The following is a 16,800-nucleotide window of genomic DNA, read 5'->3' as shown; positions in this document are numbered from 1 at the left end:
CATGAGTGGTACTACGGCTGGTTCTGTCCATGGGCTTCATCTGGTGGATGTGAGTGGGGCTGCGGCTTCTGAGTTTCCTTCCTCAGGTGACGAGGTTAGGTTGTTAGGTGCTGCTCTATTTAACTCCACCTAGTTCTTTGTTCCTTGCCTCCAGTCAATGTTCCAGTATTGGTCTTGCTCTCTCCTGGATCGTTCTTGTGACCTGTCTTCCCTGCATAAGCTAAGTTCTGCTTGTGTTTCTTTTGTTTGCTATTTTTCTGTCCAGCTTGCTATATTGGTTTGTCTTGCTTGCTGGAATCTCTGGGACGCAGAGGGAGCACCTCCGTACCGTTAGTCGGTGCGGAGGGTCTTTTTGCGCCCTCTGCGTGGTTGTTTGTAGGTTTTTGTGCTGACCGCAAAGCTATCTTTCCTATCCTCGGTCTATTCAGTAAGTCGGGCCTCACTTTGCTAAAATCTATTTCATCTCTGTGTTTGTATTTTCATCTTTACTCACAGTCATTATATGTGGGGGGCAGCCTTTTCCTTTGGGGAATTTCTCTGAGGCAAGGTAGGCTTATTTTTCTATCTTCAGGGCTAGCTAGTTTCTCAGGCTGTGCCGAGGCGCCTAGGTCTGGTCAGGAGCGCTCCACGGCTACTTCTAGTGTGGTATGATAGGATTAGGGATTGCGGTCAGCAGAGTTACCACGTCTCAGAGCTCGTCCTATGTTATTAGTAACTTTCAGGTCATTTTGTGTGCTCTTAACCACCAGGTCCATTGTGGTTCTAAATCACCAGTTCATAACAGTACTGGAGGCCCAAAGTACTAATGCTTCTCAATAGAGGGAAAAGAGAAGTTCTGAGACCATTTTTTTTTCTTTGCACTGTGTTTTGTCTTTCTTTTCCCCTTTACATCTGGGTGGTTCAGAACACAGGTGTAGACATGGACATTCAAGGTCTGTCCTCTTTGATGGATAATCTCACTACAAGTGTACAGAACATTCAAGATTTAGTGGTTCAGAATCCTATGTTAGAACCTAAAATTCCTATTCCTGAGTTATTTTCTGGAGATAGAGCTAAGTTTCTGAATTTCAAAAATAATTGTAAACTGTTTCTGGCTTTGAAACCCCGCTCCTCTAGTGACCCAGTTCAACAAGTAAAGATCACTATTTCTTTATTATGTGGCGACCTTCAAGACTGGGCATTTTCCCTTGTGCCAGGAGATCCTGCATTATGTGATATTGATGCGTTTTTTCTGGCACTCGGATTGCTTTATGATGAACCTAATTCAGTGGATCAGGCAGAGAAAATCTTGCTGGCTCTGTGTCAGGGCCAGGATGAGGTAGAGATTTATTGTCAGAAGTTTAGGAAGTGGTCTGTGCTCACTCAATGGAATGAATGTGCTCTGGCAGCAATTTACAGAAAGGGTCTCTCTGAAGCCCTTAAGGATGTCATGGTGGGATTTCCTATGCCTGCTGGTCTGAATGAGTCTATGTCTTTGGCCATTCAGATCGATCGACGCTTACGTGAGCGTAAAACTGTGCACCATTTGGCGGTATTATCTGAGCATAAACCTGAGCCTATGCAATGTGATAGGACTTTGACCAGAGCTGAACGGCAAGAACACAGACGTCGGAATGGGCTGTGTTTTTACTGTGGTGATTCCACTCATGCTATCTCCGATTGTCCTAAGCGCACCAGGCGTTTCGCTAGGTCTGCCACCATTGGTACGGTGCAGTCGAAATTTCTTTTGTCCGTTACTTTGATCTGCTCTTTGTCATCCTATTCTGTCATGGCATTTGTGGATTCAGGCGCTGCCCTGAATTTGATGGACTTGGAGTTTGCTAGGCGCTGTGGGTTTTTCTTGGAGCCCTTGCAGTATCCTATTCCATTGAGAGGAATTGATGCTACGCCTTTGGCCAAGAATAAGCCTCGGTACTGGACCCAACTGACCATGTGCATGGCTCCTGCGCATCAGGAGTATATTCGCTTTTTGGTGTTGCATAATCTGCATGATGTGGTCGTGTTTGGGTTGCCATGGCTACAGGTCCATAACCCAGTATTGGATTGGAAATCTATGTCTGTGTCCAGCTGGGGTTGTCAGGGGGTACATGGTGATGTTCCGTTTCTGTCTATTTCATCATCCACCCCTTCTGAGGTCCCAGAGTTCTTGTCGGATTACCGGGATGTATTTGATGAGCCCAAATCCAGTGCCCTACCTCCGCATAGGGATTGCGATTGTGCTATCGATTTGATTCCTGGTAGTAAGTTTCCTAAAGGTCGACTGTTTAATTTGTCTGTGCCTGAGCACGCCGCTATGCGGAGTTATGTAAAGGAATCCTTGGAGAAGGGTCATATTCGCCCGTCGTCGTAGCCATTGGGAGCAGGGTTCTTTTTTGTGGCCAAGAAGGATGGTTCGTTGAGACCTTGTATTGATTACCGCCTTCTTAATAAAATCACAGTCAAATTTCAGTACCCCTTGCCGCTGCTGTCTGATTTGTTTGCTCGGATTAAGGGGGCTAGTTGGTTCACCAAGATAGATCTTCGTGGTGCGTATAATCTTGTGCGTATTAAACAGGGCGATGAATGGAAAACAGCATTTAATACGCCTGAGGGCCATTTTGAGTACCTGGTTATGCCATTCGGGCTTTCCAATGCTCCATCAGTATTTCAGTCCTTTATGCATGACATCTTCCGAGAGTACCTGGACAAATTCCTGATTGTATACTTGGATGATATTTTGGTCTTCTTGGATGATTGGGAGTCTCACGTGAAGCAGGTTAGAATGGTGTTCCAGGTCCTGCGTGCGAATTCTTTGTTTGTGAAGGGGTCAAAGTGTCTCTTTGGTGTTCAGAAGGTTTCATTTTTGGGTTTCATTTTTTCCCCTTCTACTATCGAGATGGACCCTGTTAAAGTCCAGGCCATTTATGATTGGACTCAGCCGACATCTCTGAAGAGTCTGCAAAAGTTCCTGGGCTTTGCTAATTTTTACCGTCGCTTTATCAATAATTTTTCTAGTATTGCTAAACCGTTGACTGATTTAACCAAGAAGGGTGCTGATATGGTCAATTGGTCTTCTGCTGCTGTGGAAGCTTTTCAGGAGTTGAAGCGTCGTTTTTCTTCTGCCCCTGTGTTGTGCCAGCCAGATGTTTCGCTCCCGTTCCAGGTCGAGGTTGATGCTTCTGAGATTGGAGCAGGGGCTGTTTTGTCGCAGAGAAGTTCTGATGGCTCAGTGATGAAACCATGTGCCTTCTTTTCCAGGAAGTTTTCGCCTGCTGAGCGTAATTATCATGTTGGCAATCGAGAGTTGCTGGCCATGAAGTGGGCATTCGAGGAGTGGCGTCATTGGCTTGAAGGAGCTAAGCATCGCGTGGTGGTCTTGACTGATCACAAGAACTTGACTTATCTCGAGTCTGCCAAACGGTTGAATCCTAGACAGGCTCGTTGGTCGCTGTTTTTCTCCCGTTTTGACGTTGTGGTTTCGTACCTTCCGGGCTCTAAGAATGTGAAGGCGGATGCCCTGTCTAGGAGTTTTGTGCCCGACTCTCCGGGTTTGCCTGAGCCAGCGGGTATTCTCAAAGAGAGGGTAATTTTATCTGCCAACTCCCCTGATTTGCGGCGGGTGCTGCAAAAATTTCAGGCTAATAGACCTGTCCGTTGCCCAGCGGAGAAACTGTTTGTCCCTGATAAATGGACGAGTAGAGTTATTTCTGAGGTTCATTGTTCGGTGTTGGCTGGTCATCCTGGAATCTTTGGTACCAGAGATTTGGTGGCTAGATCCTTTTGGTGGCCGTCTCTGTCGCGGGATGTGCGTTCGTTTGTGCAGTCCTGTGGGACTTGTGCTCGGGCTAATCCCTGCTGTTCTCGTGCCAGTGGGTTGCTTTTGCCCTTGCCGGTCCCGAAGAGGCCCTGGACACATATCTCTATGGATTTTATTTCGGATCTCCCTGTCTCTCAAAAGATGTCGGTCATTTGGGTGGTTTGTGATCGCTTCTCTAAGATGGTCCATTTGGTACCCTTGTCTAAATTGCCTTCCTCCTCTGATTTGGTGCCATTGTTTTTCCAGAATGTGGTTCGTGTACATGGCATTCCGGAGAACATCGTTTCTGACAGAGGTTCCCAGTTTGTTTCGAGGTTTTGGCGAGCCTTTTGTGCTAGGATGGGCATTGATTTGTCTTTTTCCTCGGCTTTCCATCCTCAGACTAATGGCCAGACCGAACGAACCAATCAGACCTTGGAAACATATCTGAGATGCTTTGTTTCTGCTGATCAGGATGATTGGGTGTCCTTTTTGCCTTTGGCTGAGTCCGCCCTTAATAATCGGGCCAGCTCGGCTACTTTGGTTTCGCCGTTTTTCTGCAATTCTGGTTTCCATCCTCATTTCTCTTCAGGGCAGGTTGAGTCTTCGGACTGTCCTGGTGTGGATACAGTGGTGGATAGGTTGCAGCAGATTTGGACTCATGTAGTGGACAATTTGACATTGTCCCAGAAGAAGGCTCAACGTTTCGCTAACCGCAGGCGCTGTGTGGGTCCCCGACTTTGTGTTGGGGATTTGGTTTGGTTGTCATCTCGTCATATTCCTATGAAAGTTTCCTCTCCTAAGTTTAAGCCTCGTTTCATTGGTCCGTATAGGATTTCTGAGGTTCTTAATCCTGTGTCGTTTCGTTTGACCCTTCCAGCTTCTTTTTCCATCCATAATGTATTCCATAGGTCATTGTTGCGGAGATACGTGGCACCTGTGGTTCCATCTGTTGATCCTCCTGCCCCAGTTTTGGTTGAGGGGGAGTTGGAGTATGTGGTGGAGAAGATTTTGGATTCTCGTATTTTGAGACGGAAACTCCAGTACCTGGTTAAGTGGAAGGGTTATGGTCAGGAAGATAATTCCTGGGTCTTTGCCTCTGATGTTGATGCTGCCGATCTGGTTCATGCCTTTCATTTGGCTCATCCTGGTCGGCCTGGGGGCTCTGGTGAGGGTTCGGTGACCCCTCCTCAAGGGGGGGGGGTACTGTTGTGAATTCTGTGGTCAAGCTCCGTCCTGTGGTCATGAGTGGTACTTTGGCTGGTTCTGTCCATGGGCTTCATCTGGTGGATGTGAGTGGGGCTGCGGCTTCTGAGTTTCCTTCCTCAGGTGACGAGGTTAGGTTGTTAGGTGCTGCTCTATTTAACTCCACCTAGTTCTTTGTTCCTTGCCTCCAGTCAATGTTCCAGTATTGGTCTTGCTCTCTCCTGGATCGTTCTTGTGACCTGTCTTCCCTGCATAAGCTAAGTTCTGCTTGTGTTTCTTTTGTTTGCTATTTTTTCTGTCCAGCTTGCTATATTGGTTTGTCTTGCTTGCTGGAAGCTCTGGGACGCAGAGGGAGCACCTCTGTACCGTTAGTCGGTGCGGAGGGTCTTTTTGCGCCCTCTGCGTGGTTGTTTGTAGGTTTTTGTGCTGACCGCAAAGCAATCTTTCCTATCCTCGGTCTATTCAGTAAGTCGGGCCTCACTTTGCTAAAATCTATTTCATCTCTGTGTTTGTATTTTCATCTTTACTCACAGTCATTATATGTGGGGGGCAGCCTTTTCCTTTGGGGAATTTCTCTGAGGCAAGGTAGGCTTATTTTTCTATCTTCAGGGCTAGCTAGTTTCTCAGGCTGTGCCGAGGCGCCTAGGTCTGGTCAGGAGCGCTCCACGGCTACTTCTAGTGTGGTATGTTAGGATTAGGGATTGCGGTCAGCAGAGTTCCCACGTCTCAGAGCTCGTCCTATGTTATTAGTAACTTTCAGGTCATTTTGTGTGCTCTTAACCACCAGGTCCATTGTGGTTCTAAATCACCAGTTCATAACAATATACACTTTACCGTTGTAGGAGACCCATTCCTTAGTAATGCGAAAAATGCATTTCTGAGACTCCACCTTCTAGTTGAGGTAGCATTTTTGGAAACCAAAAGAGCCTGTGGGTTCTAATAGTATCCAGTACCTTGTTGTGGGCTGTCAGGTAGTTGCCACATAGGGAGTTCTCACATTACATAAAGGATTTCACAGCTGGGACAGGAGACTTTGTTCAGTAAATACAGAAGATCCTGGTCTCCTTCATATAATAATACCGCCCTTATGTGCAATTGGTGTAGGGTGAGCTGTCGTAATAGGGATAGTGGAATAAATGCATTTAGTCAGGGATTATTGCCTTATAGACCTTGCTGCTGCAATCTAACTAAAAAAATCAAGGTAACATCTATTCTGTTCCTCTTAATACCATTGTTAGCTGTATTTAGTGTAGGGATAGATGCTAGGTATCATTTGCTGAACATTAGTGCTCATTCTTGTTACACACATCTCTTTCACAATCCATAACTTGATTGCTTTTTTCCATACACTCATTGACAGATTCATGCTTTTTACAGTGATTTCTACTCAGAAATTTATCAAAACAGGCAAAATTAACTGATTTAATGCTTCCCTTCACAGTTCAGTTTCTCTGTAGCATCTGTGTGTAAGAAGTAGTGGTGGGAGATTTTATGCTACAGGAGCTGGAATTATCACTTCAGAACTCTCCAGTGCTTTGCTTCTATCCATTTCTGGGTGCTTCATGAAGTATGTATAGGGTCATTGTCCAGCTAGAACACTCATGACCTAGGATGCAAACCCAGCTTTCTGAGGTTGAGGGCAGAGCAAAGTACTGCAGTGTGCAGGCGCCGGGAAAGGTCAGAGAGGCCCAGCGCCTGCGCACTGCAGTACTTTGCTCTGCCCTCAACAGGGCAGACAAAGTATACCTGCGCCGGAGCTGTGGCAAGAAGACAAGAAGAAGACGTCATCTGATGAAGATAGGAGGTGCTGGACCGCGACGCCCGCTGGACCGCGACGCCCATTGGACCCGGACCGCAGCGGGACCGCCCCTGGGTGAGTATAATATAACCTTTATTTCTCATATTTCAGGTTACATCGGGGCTTATCTACAGCATTACAGAATGCTGTAGATAAGCCCCTGATACCGGTGGCCGCAGCTCATATACGATGTTACAGAACCCCCAGCACCAAGAATATGTTATGCTATATGCAGTATATATATTATGTATAATAGGTTCCATGTGAAATGCATCAGTCCACAGGCTGCATCCCTGGGCATAGAGGACAAGATATCCCCCTTCTGTCCTCCCCCACCTTTGTAATTCCCCCAGTAAATACCAGCAGGCTCCGGCCCCCTGCGGCTATTGTAATGTATGTCTGTCCTGTTTTTTCTATTGGCCTGCCCTGTGTATCTGTGCTATATATTCTGTGTGCTGTAAATAAAGTGTGCTCTTTTAGACTGGAAATACCTGGAGTAGCTGTCAGCTTTTATATGCTCCCATGTAATCAAGAAATCCTAGCCAGTGTCCTTCATTCAGAATCCAGCAAAAGCAGAATGGACCTCCTGAAACACGGGGGGTGCTGAAAGAGGTACTACAGCACAGTAGACCCCGTTACATACGACTTTGGGGGTGACTGACTCACTTTAAGGAGGAAAGGTAAAGCAGCAACATTTTTCAATCCCCTTACATCTTGATACCAGAAAGCTCTATCTTGGTCTCAATTGTCCACAAGACATCTGCTGGCCCTCTAAAAACAGTGTCTGCCACCTGCTGGCTCTCCAAGTTTCAAACTTTGCAGTGTTAATACGAAAAATACATTTGCCCACCTCAGATGTATAAATTATATTGCAATAGCAATGTACGGCTATGTAAAGCATAGCAGGCTGCTCACTCTCCAAAATTACTTAGTAAGGGCTGGTTGATGGGCCTCTAAAATTATAGTGATGGCTGCCTGATGGCCTTCTGACAATAGTCAGGGCCGACTTATGGACCTCTAACAATAGTAAGGGCTGCCCAATGGCCCTCTACAAATAGTGAGAGCCACCTGAGAAAAATAAACTTTCTGACTTTCAGAGTCCCTCCTTCATAAATTAAACAGGATGTGTCTGCTCATGTCTCACACACCACATGGCCAGATTAGGTAGTAACATGTTAAAATAACATTTTCTGGTGAATGTTTTTTTCACTATTGAAAGCAATGCAAACTTGCAAAAATGCAGCAAAAACACTACCATAAATCATATACCAAAGTTTGGGGAAGCATTTTTTTGCTCTTATTTATTTTCCCTTATATAGAAGTCATTATCCTGGAAAGAATGTTTCTTAACATTTTTTCCAGTAAAAATATATTTCATCTTCAGCTTTGTATGCTTTATTGTCTGTCCGTAAACGTGGCCTAATACTCTGAAAACATTGTTCCCTGCAACCTGGGATTCAGAGATGCTTTCTGGGGTCTTCCCCATGCTGTTCCCATGCCATTCCAGTGCTATTTCCATTGATCAGAAATACCTGTCTTTACATTCTGTTCATTCTATCAATGAGGTTACTAATGGTCTTTAAGAAATACTATGCCATAGTGAATGCATTATCATCAAGAAATGCTGCTGGAGGCTTCTTTTACATTTGCCGACACATTATCTCCCTGACATGCAATGTGTAAGACAAGTCCAGAGACAATGCAAGCCATGGTATCATATTTAAATAAAGTCAAAATATGTCTAGCACTCTGGGTGTGATTGTGATGGTGCAAAGTAAGGTACAAATCAGGATATCTATAGCAAACCGTGACACTGAATGCTTTTTCTGGAGGTACAAATTTGTGAAGATCAGAGCTTAGATTTCCATATGCATGTACAGAAATAGACATTGTTTCTGTTAATCTCGGATCTTGGTCATGGGCATAGTTTAATGGTAGTATGTTTGGGCCATGCAGGCTTTTCACTTGAACAACATGCAGCTTGGTTGTAACACTGAGTTTCTACTCACTGACAAGCCGTGACACAAGGGTAGTCAGCGGTTCCGAGGTCAGATACCAAGAGGGATCATATTACAGAGGGGCAATACAAATACCAGAAGCGTGCGTCAAGTTAAGGGGAAAAGAGAAAGGTATAATCAGAAGCCAAGTCCGGGGTTTGGTACCTAAGGTTAGAGAGTGTCAAGAGCAAAGGGGATAACACACATTAATAGTCACGGCAAATCCATGGTCCAAGATCAGGAAATCAGAAACAGAGCAAAGCACACACAACACAGAGCAAAGCTGCAGCTGACAAAGTCCTGCTCATAGCTGTCTAACAAAATAGTTAGCCAATAATCAAGAACGCGAAACACCTGGAAGAAGGCCCGAAGTCTAGACAGATTAAGCAGCAGAACTGTCAATCAAAATGTGGACAGCTCAACATGCCCCAGCCTCAAATTGGAAGACTGGGCTGTCACTCAGAATACTAACAGTACAGCACATTCCATATTCTATAGGATGGCTGAGCTGTTACTGACAGCGTCTCTGTGCCACAGTGAGTGATGAAACCATGACACTGGTGTTGTTATGTTGAAAAACAGCTATTGGAACATTTTGGAGAAATTGCTATACCACTTGTTCCATGACCAAAGTATTCTGATGCTGAGCTGTTAGTGTGCCTGGAATGAAGACTATCATTACACACCATAATCCCAGGAGGACTATTGTGAAATTTGTCGTGAAAACCTCTTCAATATGTTGCCATTATGGTTTAATTACCAATTTCTGGAACAAAGATGAAAGTGGATCTCATCACAGAATAGGATAAACTTCCACTCTAGACAGCAGTGTTAACTTGCTCTTTAACACATTTGCCTGTGAGTGAATTGACGTGAGCTCAATGGAAAGCCAATCTGGATGTCTTAATCAAAACCCAATGTTGTGCAAATACATTCAAATGACTGGCGTAGACACTGTTTGACACAATTAAGCTTGTATGTGCTGTCTAACTGCAGTGTAGAATGAATCACTGTGTGCCAATTATTGAATCTGATAATCTGTCTATACAGAGTTTCACATTTGTGCATCTCTTGCCGACATTCCAGTTCATCATTGTTTCTACCAACCACTGTGATACGTAAGGTTGAACAGTGATGACATCTTGTCCTATGCACATAGCATAGAAAGAACGTAATGGAGTGCACTCAGCCTATAGCGAGGTGCTGGTGTAATAGACCAAAGGTCTCAACTATAGTAAATATAAAATTCACTGCACTCTCTTAGGTAACATAAAGTATAGTGTGAATTTATTGTATAAACAATCTGGGAGCGGAACAGAATATACAATTTTATGCGATCTTTTATTCAACGTTTCGGCTCAGCCTGAGCCTTTATCACGTGATCGCTTATTTCAATATATATGCATAAGTAACGAATAGTAGTTCACATGGAGATCCTAATGATATGTAAGAGTCCACCTGAAGCAGTCAAAAGCATGGATCTGTGGTGTCCTGGTAGGTAAGCGGCGCTCCCGCGCCTTGCTGTGTCCGGCGTACGCTTACCTACCAGGACACCACAGATCCATGCTTTTGACTGCTTCAGGTGGACTCTTACATATCATTAGGATCTCCATGTGAACTACTATTCGTTACTTATGCATATATATTGAAATAAGCGATCACGTGATAAAGGCTCAGGCTGAGCCGAAACGTTGAATAAAAGATCGCATAAAATTGTATATTCTGTTCCGCTCCCAGATTGTTTATACAATAAATTCACTCTATACTTTATGTTACCTAAGAGAGTGCGGTGAATTTTATATTTACTATGCACATAGCAATCAGCAGAAGTAATAAACCAAGGACTCTCATTTCACAGATTATGTCCCTCTCAGTTAACGACAAGTAATAGTAATTGGCAGATTGATGAACGGGAGACATCACAAAAATTAATCTGATTTTTTATGTGGCTAAACATAAATCCCTTTCAACCAGGCATTTATATCCCTCTCGCAAGCCACAGATTGGAGTCAGGTGCTTAAATATTTATTCATTTGCAGATCTTAGAGATACCTGCTAATAACTTAATTTGCATAACTTAAAAGTATCCTGCAAATAATTAATTATACTTACTAGAACATTTCGCTGTAGTAAATTCTCCATTAGGGCGACACGTTCTAATTCCAGTGGTCTTTCCATATCGTGTCTGAAAAGGAGATTTACACCTAAAATTCACTTCTTCTCCTTCCAGATAGACCGATTTTAAATTTAAAAGTTCAGCATTTTCAAAATGTGCCTTAAGGAATAAGCATCGTCCTATAAGACAAAGACATTTTGCATGAGTTCCTGTTTCATTTTAGCATTGTTACATTATGGTAATTGCACTGTATGTTCCATAAAGCATCTTTGCATATTCAGGTGTGGAATATTTCTTGCAGACATTTTTGCAGCTGTCACATTCATCTGAATATTAATGGCAGAAATCCATGAGCATTCTTCCTTATTAACTCCAGTGAGATACATACAGTATAAGGGATATTTTAGTTAGGGAAATTCTAACAATTTATTGGTTCACTGGTATCTTAAGTTACCATGCAAAAAATGGGATGGAGTCACGTAAGAAAAAGTAACCATAAGGCACAGGCGTATATTCTCCCATGCAATAAGATCGGGCTCATTATGTTAATGACACTCAGATCAAACTCTGTGAGAATTTGATCCAAGTGTCATTTTAGTGTGATCCGATTCTTTTGCATGAGAGAATCGCTGAACAGGTGTGGAGAAGACGGAGAACTTAATTTCTCCAACTTCTCCATTCTCTGTGTCAGCGGTAAACGTACTGCCCTTGGACGGCATCCATCACATGCACCCATAGACTTGTATGCATATAAAAAAGGAATGGGGAACGGGAGAAGTCAGCTCATCATTTGCTGTCTCTTTCCAAGAATGAGTGCCACGCATGGAGCCGCCTGGGCTTGGGCGTGCAAGTTCCAAACAATGTGTTTCGCATGCCGGTCTTAATCATGGTATCAACCATGATTAAGACCAGAGTGTCGGTAACGCGTAGGTTGGTAGCTCTCTGGAATCTATATACAGTATTGTCCACATTGTGCCTGTTTTTATGCATTTTTTTCATTAAAGACGAAGTTTTATATTTTTCTATGCCGGCGTACCTTTTTTTCTTCATTCCATATACTTGTATGGGTGTGCGAGATCTGAATTCCAGAGCCACTCGCTCCAAGTAGTTATAAACACTGGCATTTAAATGGTTAACAGATTTGGCCAGAGCTCTAGAGACAGATGCCAGCTATTTAATACAACCTTTGTCAGCTGTGTGTAGAAGGAGCTCAAATCCTGAGCCCTTTTACATACGTGAGAACCCTTCCAGGGGCCAATCAAATGGCTTTCTTTCTCTGCATTGTTTACTCAGGAAAAACCTATGACAGATGACATGTTTAGTGATACTATAAAACAAATAACTACTATGCTACAAAGTGCTGGACATACGATCTACATAAATGCGAGCCAGTTACTGGTAAAGTGTATTTGTGGAATTCAGCACTTAGTTCCTGTAGAGCATGGGGTGCATCCTGGTAGTGCGGTGCTGGTGTAGTCTCCATAGAGTAAGTTGCAAGCCTTTGGAGCATCCTCCCATTTTTATGCCTCACCTGGTGCTAGCGGACATAATATGAGCTAGCGGTGAGCTCTGGCCGGAAGTGCCGAATTGCAGTGGTGGGGTGTTATTTAGTTATGATTAGCAGTTGATGTAAATTTATTATTAATATATGTCCAAACTCTACTAAAATATTAGTAAGAATATGTAGTTAATGTTAAATTCACATAGCCAGTGATAAATTTGTTAAGGTACTGCTAGCCTGGCTTGATAGTTCCACACAGTACTTGTGGTCTATTGGAATGTTCTAAATCATTCAAACCTTGTAATTGTGATTTTTGTCTGCTTTCAGCTTCCTGACAACTGGCCTTTCCTATGCTGCCCTACATCTGGAATTTTAGATTGGGAGGTCTACTATCTCCGGCATAGTCCAGGCTACCTGTGCGGAAATCTGGTCCAGGCTTCATCAACTGGTCATGCCTGTGCCCAAGATGGAAGACTGGATGCGGATTGTGTGTGGCTTTTAGGAGCATTGTCAATTCCCAAATTGCATTGGAGCCCTTGATGGCAAATACATCCGTGTGTGTAAGCCGCCGAACTCAGGGTCCCAATTCTATAATTATAAACAATATTTTTCGGTAGTGTTGTTGGCTGTCGTTGACAGTCACTACAGGTTTATAATTGTAGATATTGTGGCTTATGACAGAACTGGAGACTCTAGAGTCTTCAATTCTTCCATTATGGGTCGGCGACTGCGCAATAACCAGTTGGACCTACCACCTCCACGTCAACTTCCAGGCTCCTATGTAAAAGCTATGCCTGTCATGATCCCAATGGCAGGGGATCACTAAAGGACAAGCACAGATACAAACAAGCTCTAGGGCGATGGAACCTGAGCTGACCGCGACCCTGAACCTAACACACAAATAAAAGTAGCCGGGGAACGTGCCTACGATGATCCTAGACGTCTCGCTCCAGCCGAAGATCTAACTTCCCCTATTAGAAGAAACACAGACCTCTCTTGCCTCCAGAGAAATCCCCCACAGAAATAGCAGCCCCCCACATATAATGACGGTGAAATGAGAGGAAAGCACATACGCAGTATGAAAACAGTTTCAGCAAAATGAGGCCCGCTAAAGCTAGATAGCAGAGGATACAAAAGTGAACTGCGCGGTCAGCGAAAAACCCTTCAAAAAACCATCCTGAAATTACTTGAACTCATGTGCCAACTCATGGTACATGAGGAGCAATTTCAGCCCACTAGAGCAACCAGCAGCAAGAATCACATATCTGCAGGCTGGACTAAAAACCAAATACAGCAAAACACCAAAACAGGAAAATCCAAACTTAGCTTGACCAGAAGGTTCTAGGAGCAGGGAGCAGAGGTAACAAGACACACTGGATACATTGATAACCGGCGAGGAAATGCCAGCAAAGCCAGGTTAAATAGGAAACTCCCATATGCTGATGGAACAGGTGGAACCCAGAAACCCAGGAAAGACAAGTCACCCAGTACCATCAGCAACCACCAGAGGGAGCCCAAAAACAGAACTCACAACAGTAGCCCCCCCCTTGAGGAGGGGTCACCGAACCCTCACGAGAACCACCAGGGCGACCAGGATGAGCCCTATGAAAAGCGCGAACCAAATCATCAGCATGAACATCCGAGGCAAAGGTGACAACAATCCACTGGCCCGAGAACAGCAAGGCTTAGCCCGAGCTCAAACCTCACAAGACTGCACAAAAGAACGCACATCCCTCGACAAGGAAGGCCACCAAAAAGACCTGGCCACCAAGTCTCTAGTACCAAATATTCCAGGATGACCTGCCAACGCAGAAGAATGGACCTCGGAGATGACTCTACTGGTCCAATTATCCGGAACAAACAGTCTCTCAGGCTGACAACGATCAGGTTTACCCGCCTGAAACTCCTGCAAAGCACGTCGCAAGTCTGGGGAGACAGCAGACAAAATCACCCCATCCCTAAGGATACCAGAGGGCTCAGAATTTCCAAGGGAGTCAGGCACAAAACTCCTAGAAAGAGCATCCGCCTTCACATTCTTTGAACCTGGCAGGTATGAAACCACAAAATTGAAACGAGAGAAAAACAGTGACCAACGAGCCTGTCTAGGATTCAGACGCCTGGCAGACTCAAGGTAAATCAAATTTTTGTGATCAGTCAAGACCACCACACGATGTCTAGCACCCTCTAGTCAATGACGCCACTCCTCAAATGCCCATTTCATGGCCAAAAGTTCCCGATTACCAACATCATAATTCCGCTCAGCCGGCAAAAACTTTCTAGAAAAAAACGCGCATGGCTTCATCACTGAGCCATCGGAGCTTCTCTGTGACAAAACCGCCCCCGCTCCAATCTCGGAAGCATCAACCTCAACCTGAAAAGGGAGCGAAACATCAGGCTGACGCAACACAGGAGCAGAAGAAAACCGGCGCTTAAGTTCCTGAAAGGCCTCCACAGCCGCAGGAGACCAATTAGCAACATCAGCACCCTTCTTAGTCAAATCCGTCAAAGGCTTAACAACAGTAGAAAAATTAGTTATAAAACGACGATAGAAATTAGCAAAGCCCAAGAACTTCTGTAGACTCTTAAGAGATGTAGGCTGCGTCCAGTCACAAATAGCCTGAACCTTGACGGGATCCATCTCAATAGTAGAAGGGGAAAAAATATACCCCAAGAAAGAAATCTTCTGGACTCCAAAGAGACACTTTGAGCCTTTTACAAACAAGGAATTGGCCCGCAGGACCTGAAACACCTTCCTGACCTGCTGAACATGAGACTCCCAGTCATCAGAAAAAACCAAAATATCATCCAAATACACAATCATAAATTTATCCAGATATTCACGGAAAATATCGTGCATAAAGGACTGGAAGACTGAAGGAGCATTAGAAAGTCCAAAAGGCATTACCAAATACTCAAAATGGCCCTCAGGCGTATTAAATGCGGTTTTCCACTCATCACCTTGCTTTATTCGTATAAGATTATACGCACCCCGAAGATCAATCTTAGTGAACCATTTAGCCCCCTTAATGCGAGCAAACAAATCAGTCAACAATGGCAAAGGATACTGATATTTTACGGTAATCTTATTCAAAAGACGATAATCTATACAAGGCCTCAAGGAACCATCTTTTTTGGCCACGAAAAAAAAACCTGCTCCCAAAGGGGACAAAGATGGACGGATATGTCCCTTTTCCAAGGACTCCTTAACATAATCCCGCATAGCAGTATGCTCTGGCACTGACAGATTGAACAAACGACCTTTAGGAAATTTACTGCCTGGAATTAAATTTATAGCACAATCGCAATCCCTGTGAGGAGGAAGCGAACTGAGCTTAGGCTCCTCAAAAACATCCCGATAGTCAGACAAAAACACAGGAATCTCAGAAGGAGTAGATGAAGCGATAGAAATTGGAGGTGCATCATCATGAACCCCCTGACAACCCCAGCTTAACACAGACATTGATTTCCAGTCAAGGACTGGATTATGAGTTTGTAACCATGGCAGACCAAGTACTAGGACATCATGCAAATTATACAGTACCAGGAAGCGAATCACCTCCTGATGAACGGGAGTCATACGCATGGTCACTTGTGTCCAGTACTGAGGTTTATTCATAGCCAAAGGTGTAGAGTCAATTCCCTTCAAAGGAATAGGGACTTCCAGAGGCTCCAGACTAAACCCACAGCGATTGGCAAATGACCAATCCATAAGACTCAGGGCAGCGCCTGAATCCACATAGGCATCGACGGAAATGGATGATAATGAACAAATCAGAGTCACAGACAGAATGAACTTAGACTGTAGAGTACTAATGGCAACAGACTTATCAACCTTTTTTGTGCGTTTAGAGCATGCTGATATAACATGAGCTGAATCACCACAATAAAAGCACAACCCTTTTTTCCGCCTATACTTTTGCCGTTCACTTCTGGACTGAATTCTATCACATTGCATTATCTCAGGTGACGGTTCAGACGACACCGCCAAATGATGCACAGGTTTGCGCTCCCGTAAACGCCGATCAATCTGAACAGCCATAGTCATAGACTCATTCAGACCAGCAGGCGCAGGGAACCCCACCATAACATCTTTAATGGCCTCAGAAAGGCCATCTCTAAACTTTGCAGCCAGAGCGCACTCATTCCACTGAGTAAGTACCGACCACTTCCGAAATTTTTGACAATAAATTTCTGCTTCATCTTGCCCCTGAGAGAGGGCCAACAAAGCTTTTTCAGCCTGAATCTCTTGGTTAGGTTCCTCATAGAGCAAACCCAATGCCAGAAAAAACGCATCCGCATTAAGCAACGCAGGGTCCCCTGGTGCCAATGCAAATGCCCAATCCTGAGGGTCACCCCGCAGGAAAGATATAATTATCTTGACTTGCTGAGCAGGGTCTCCAGAGGAGC

General features: G+C 44.3%; 1 protein-coding gene across 3 annotated transcripts in view; it reads right to left on the bottom strand.

The window, feature by feature from the left end:
* The window catches only part of LOC138647925 (complement factor H-related protein 1-like), a 370,015-nt gene that overhangs the window by 261,724 nt on the left and 91,491 nt on the right, over positions 1-16,800 (bottom strand). For all 3 annotated transcript variants that reach the window (XM_069737292.1, XM_069737295.1, XM_069737294.1), the window contains one exon: positions 10,889-11,071. In XM_069737292.1, coding sequence (XP_069593393.1) covers positions 10,889-11,071 — 183 coding nt within the window. The remainder of the gene's footprint in view (positions 1-10,888; positions 11,072-16,800) is intronic.

The sequence above is a fragment of the Ranitomeya imitator genome, chromosome 8 (assembly GCF_032444005.1).
Source record: "Ranitomeya imitator isolate aRanImi1 chromosome 8, aRanImi1.pri, whole genome shotgun sequence".
NCBI lineage: Eukaryota > Metazoa > Chordata > Amphibia > Anura > Dendrobatidae > Ranitomeya > Ranitomeya imitator.
The sequence above is the reverse complement of the archived record's forward strand: the minus strand, read 5'-3'. Positions and strand labels throughout refer to the sequence as shown.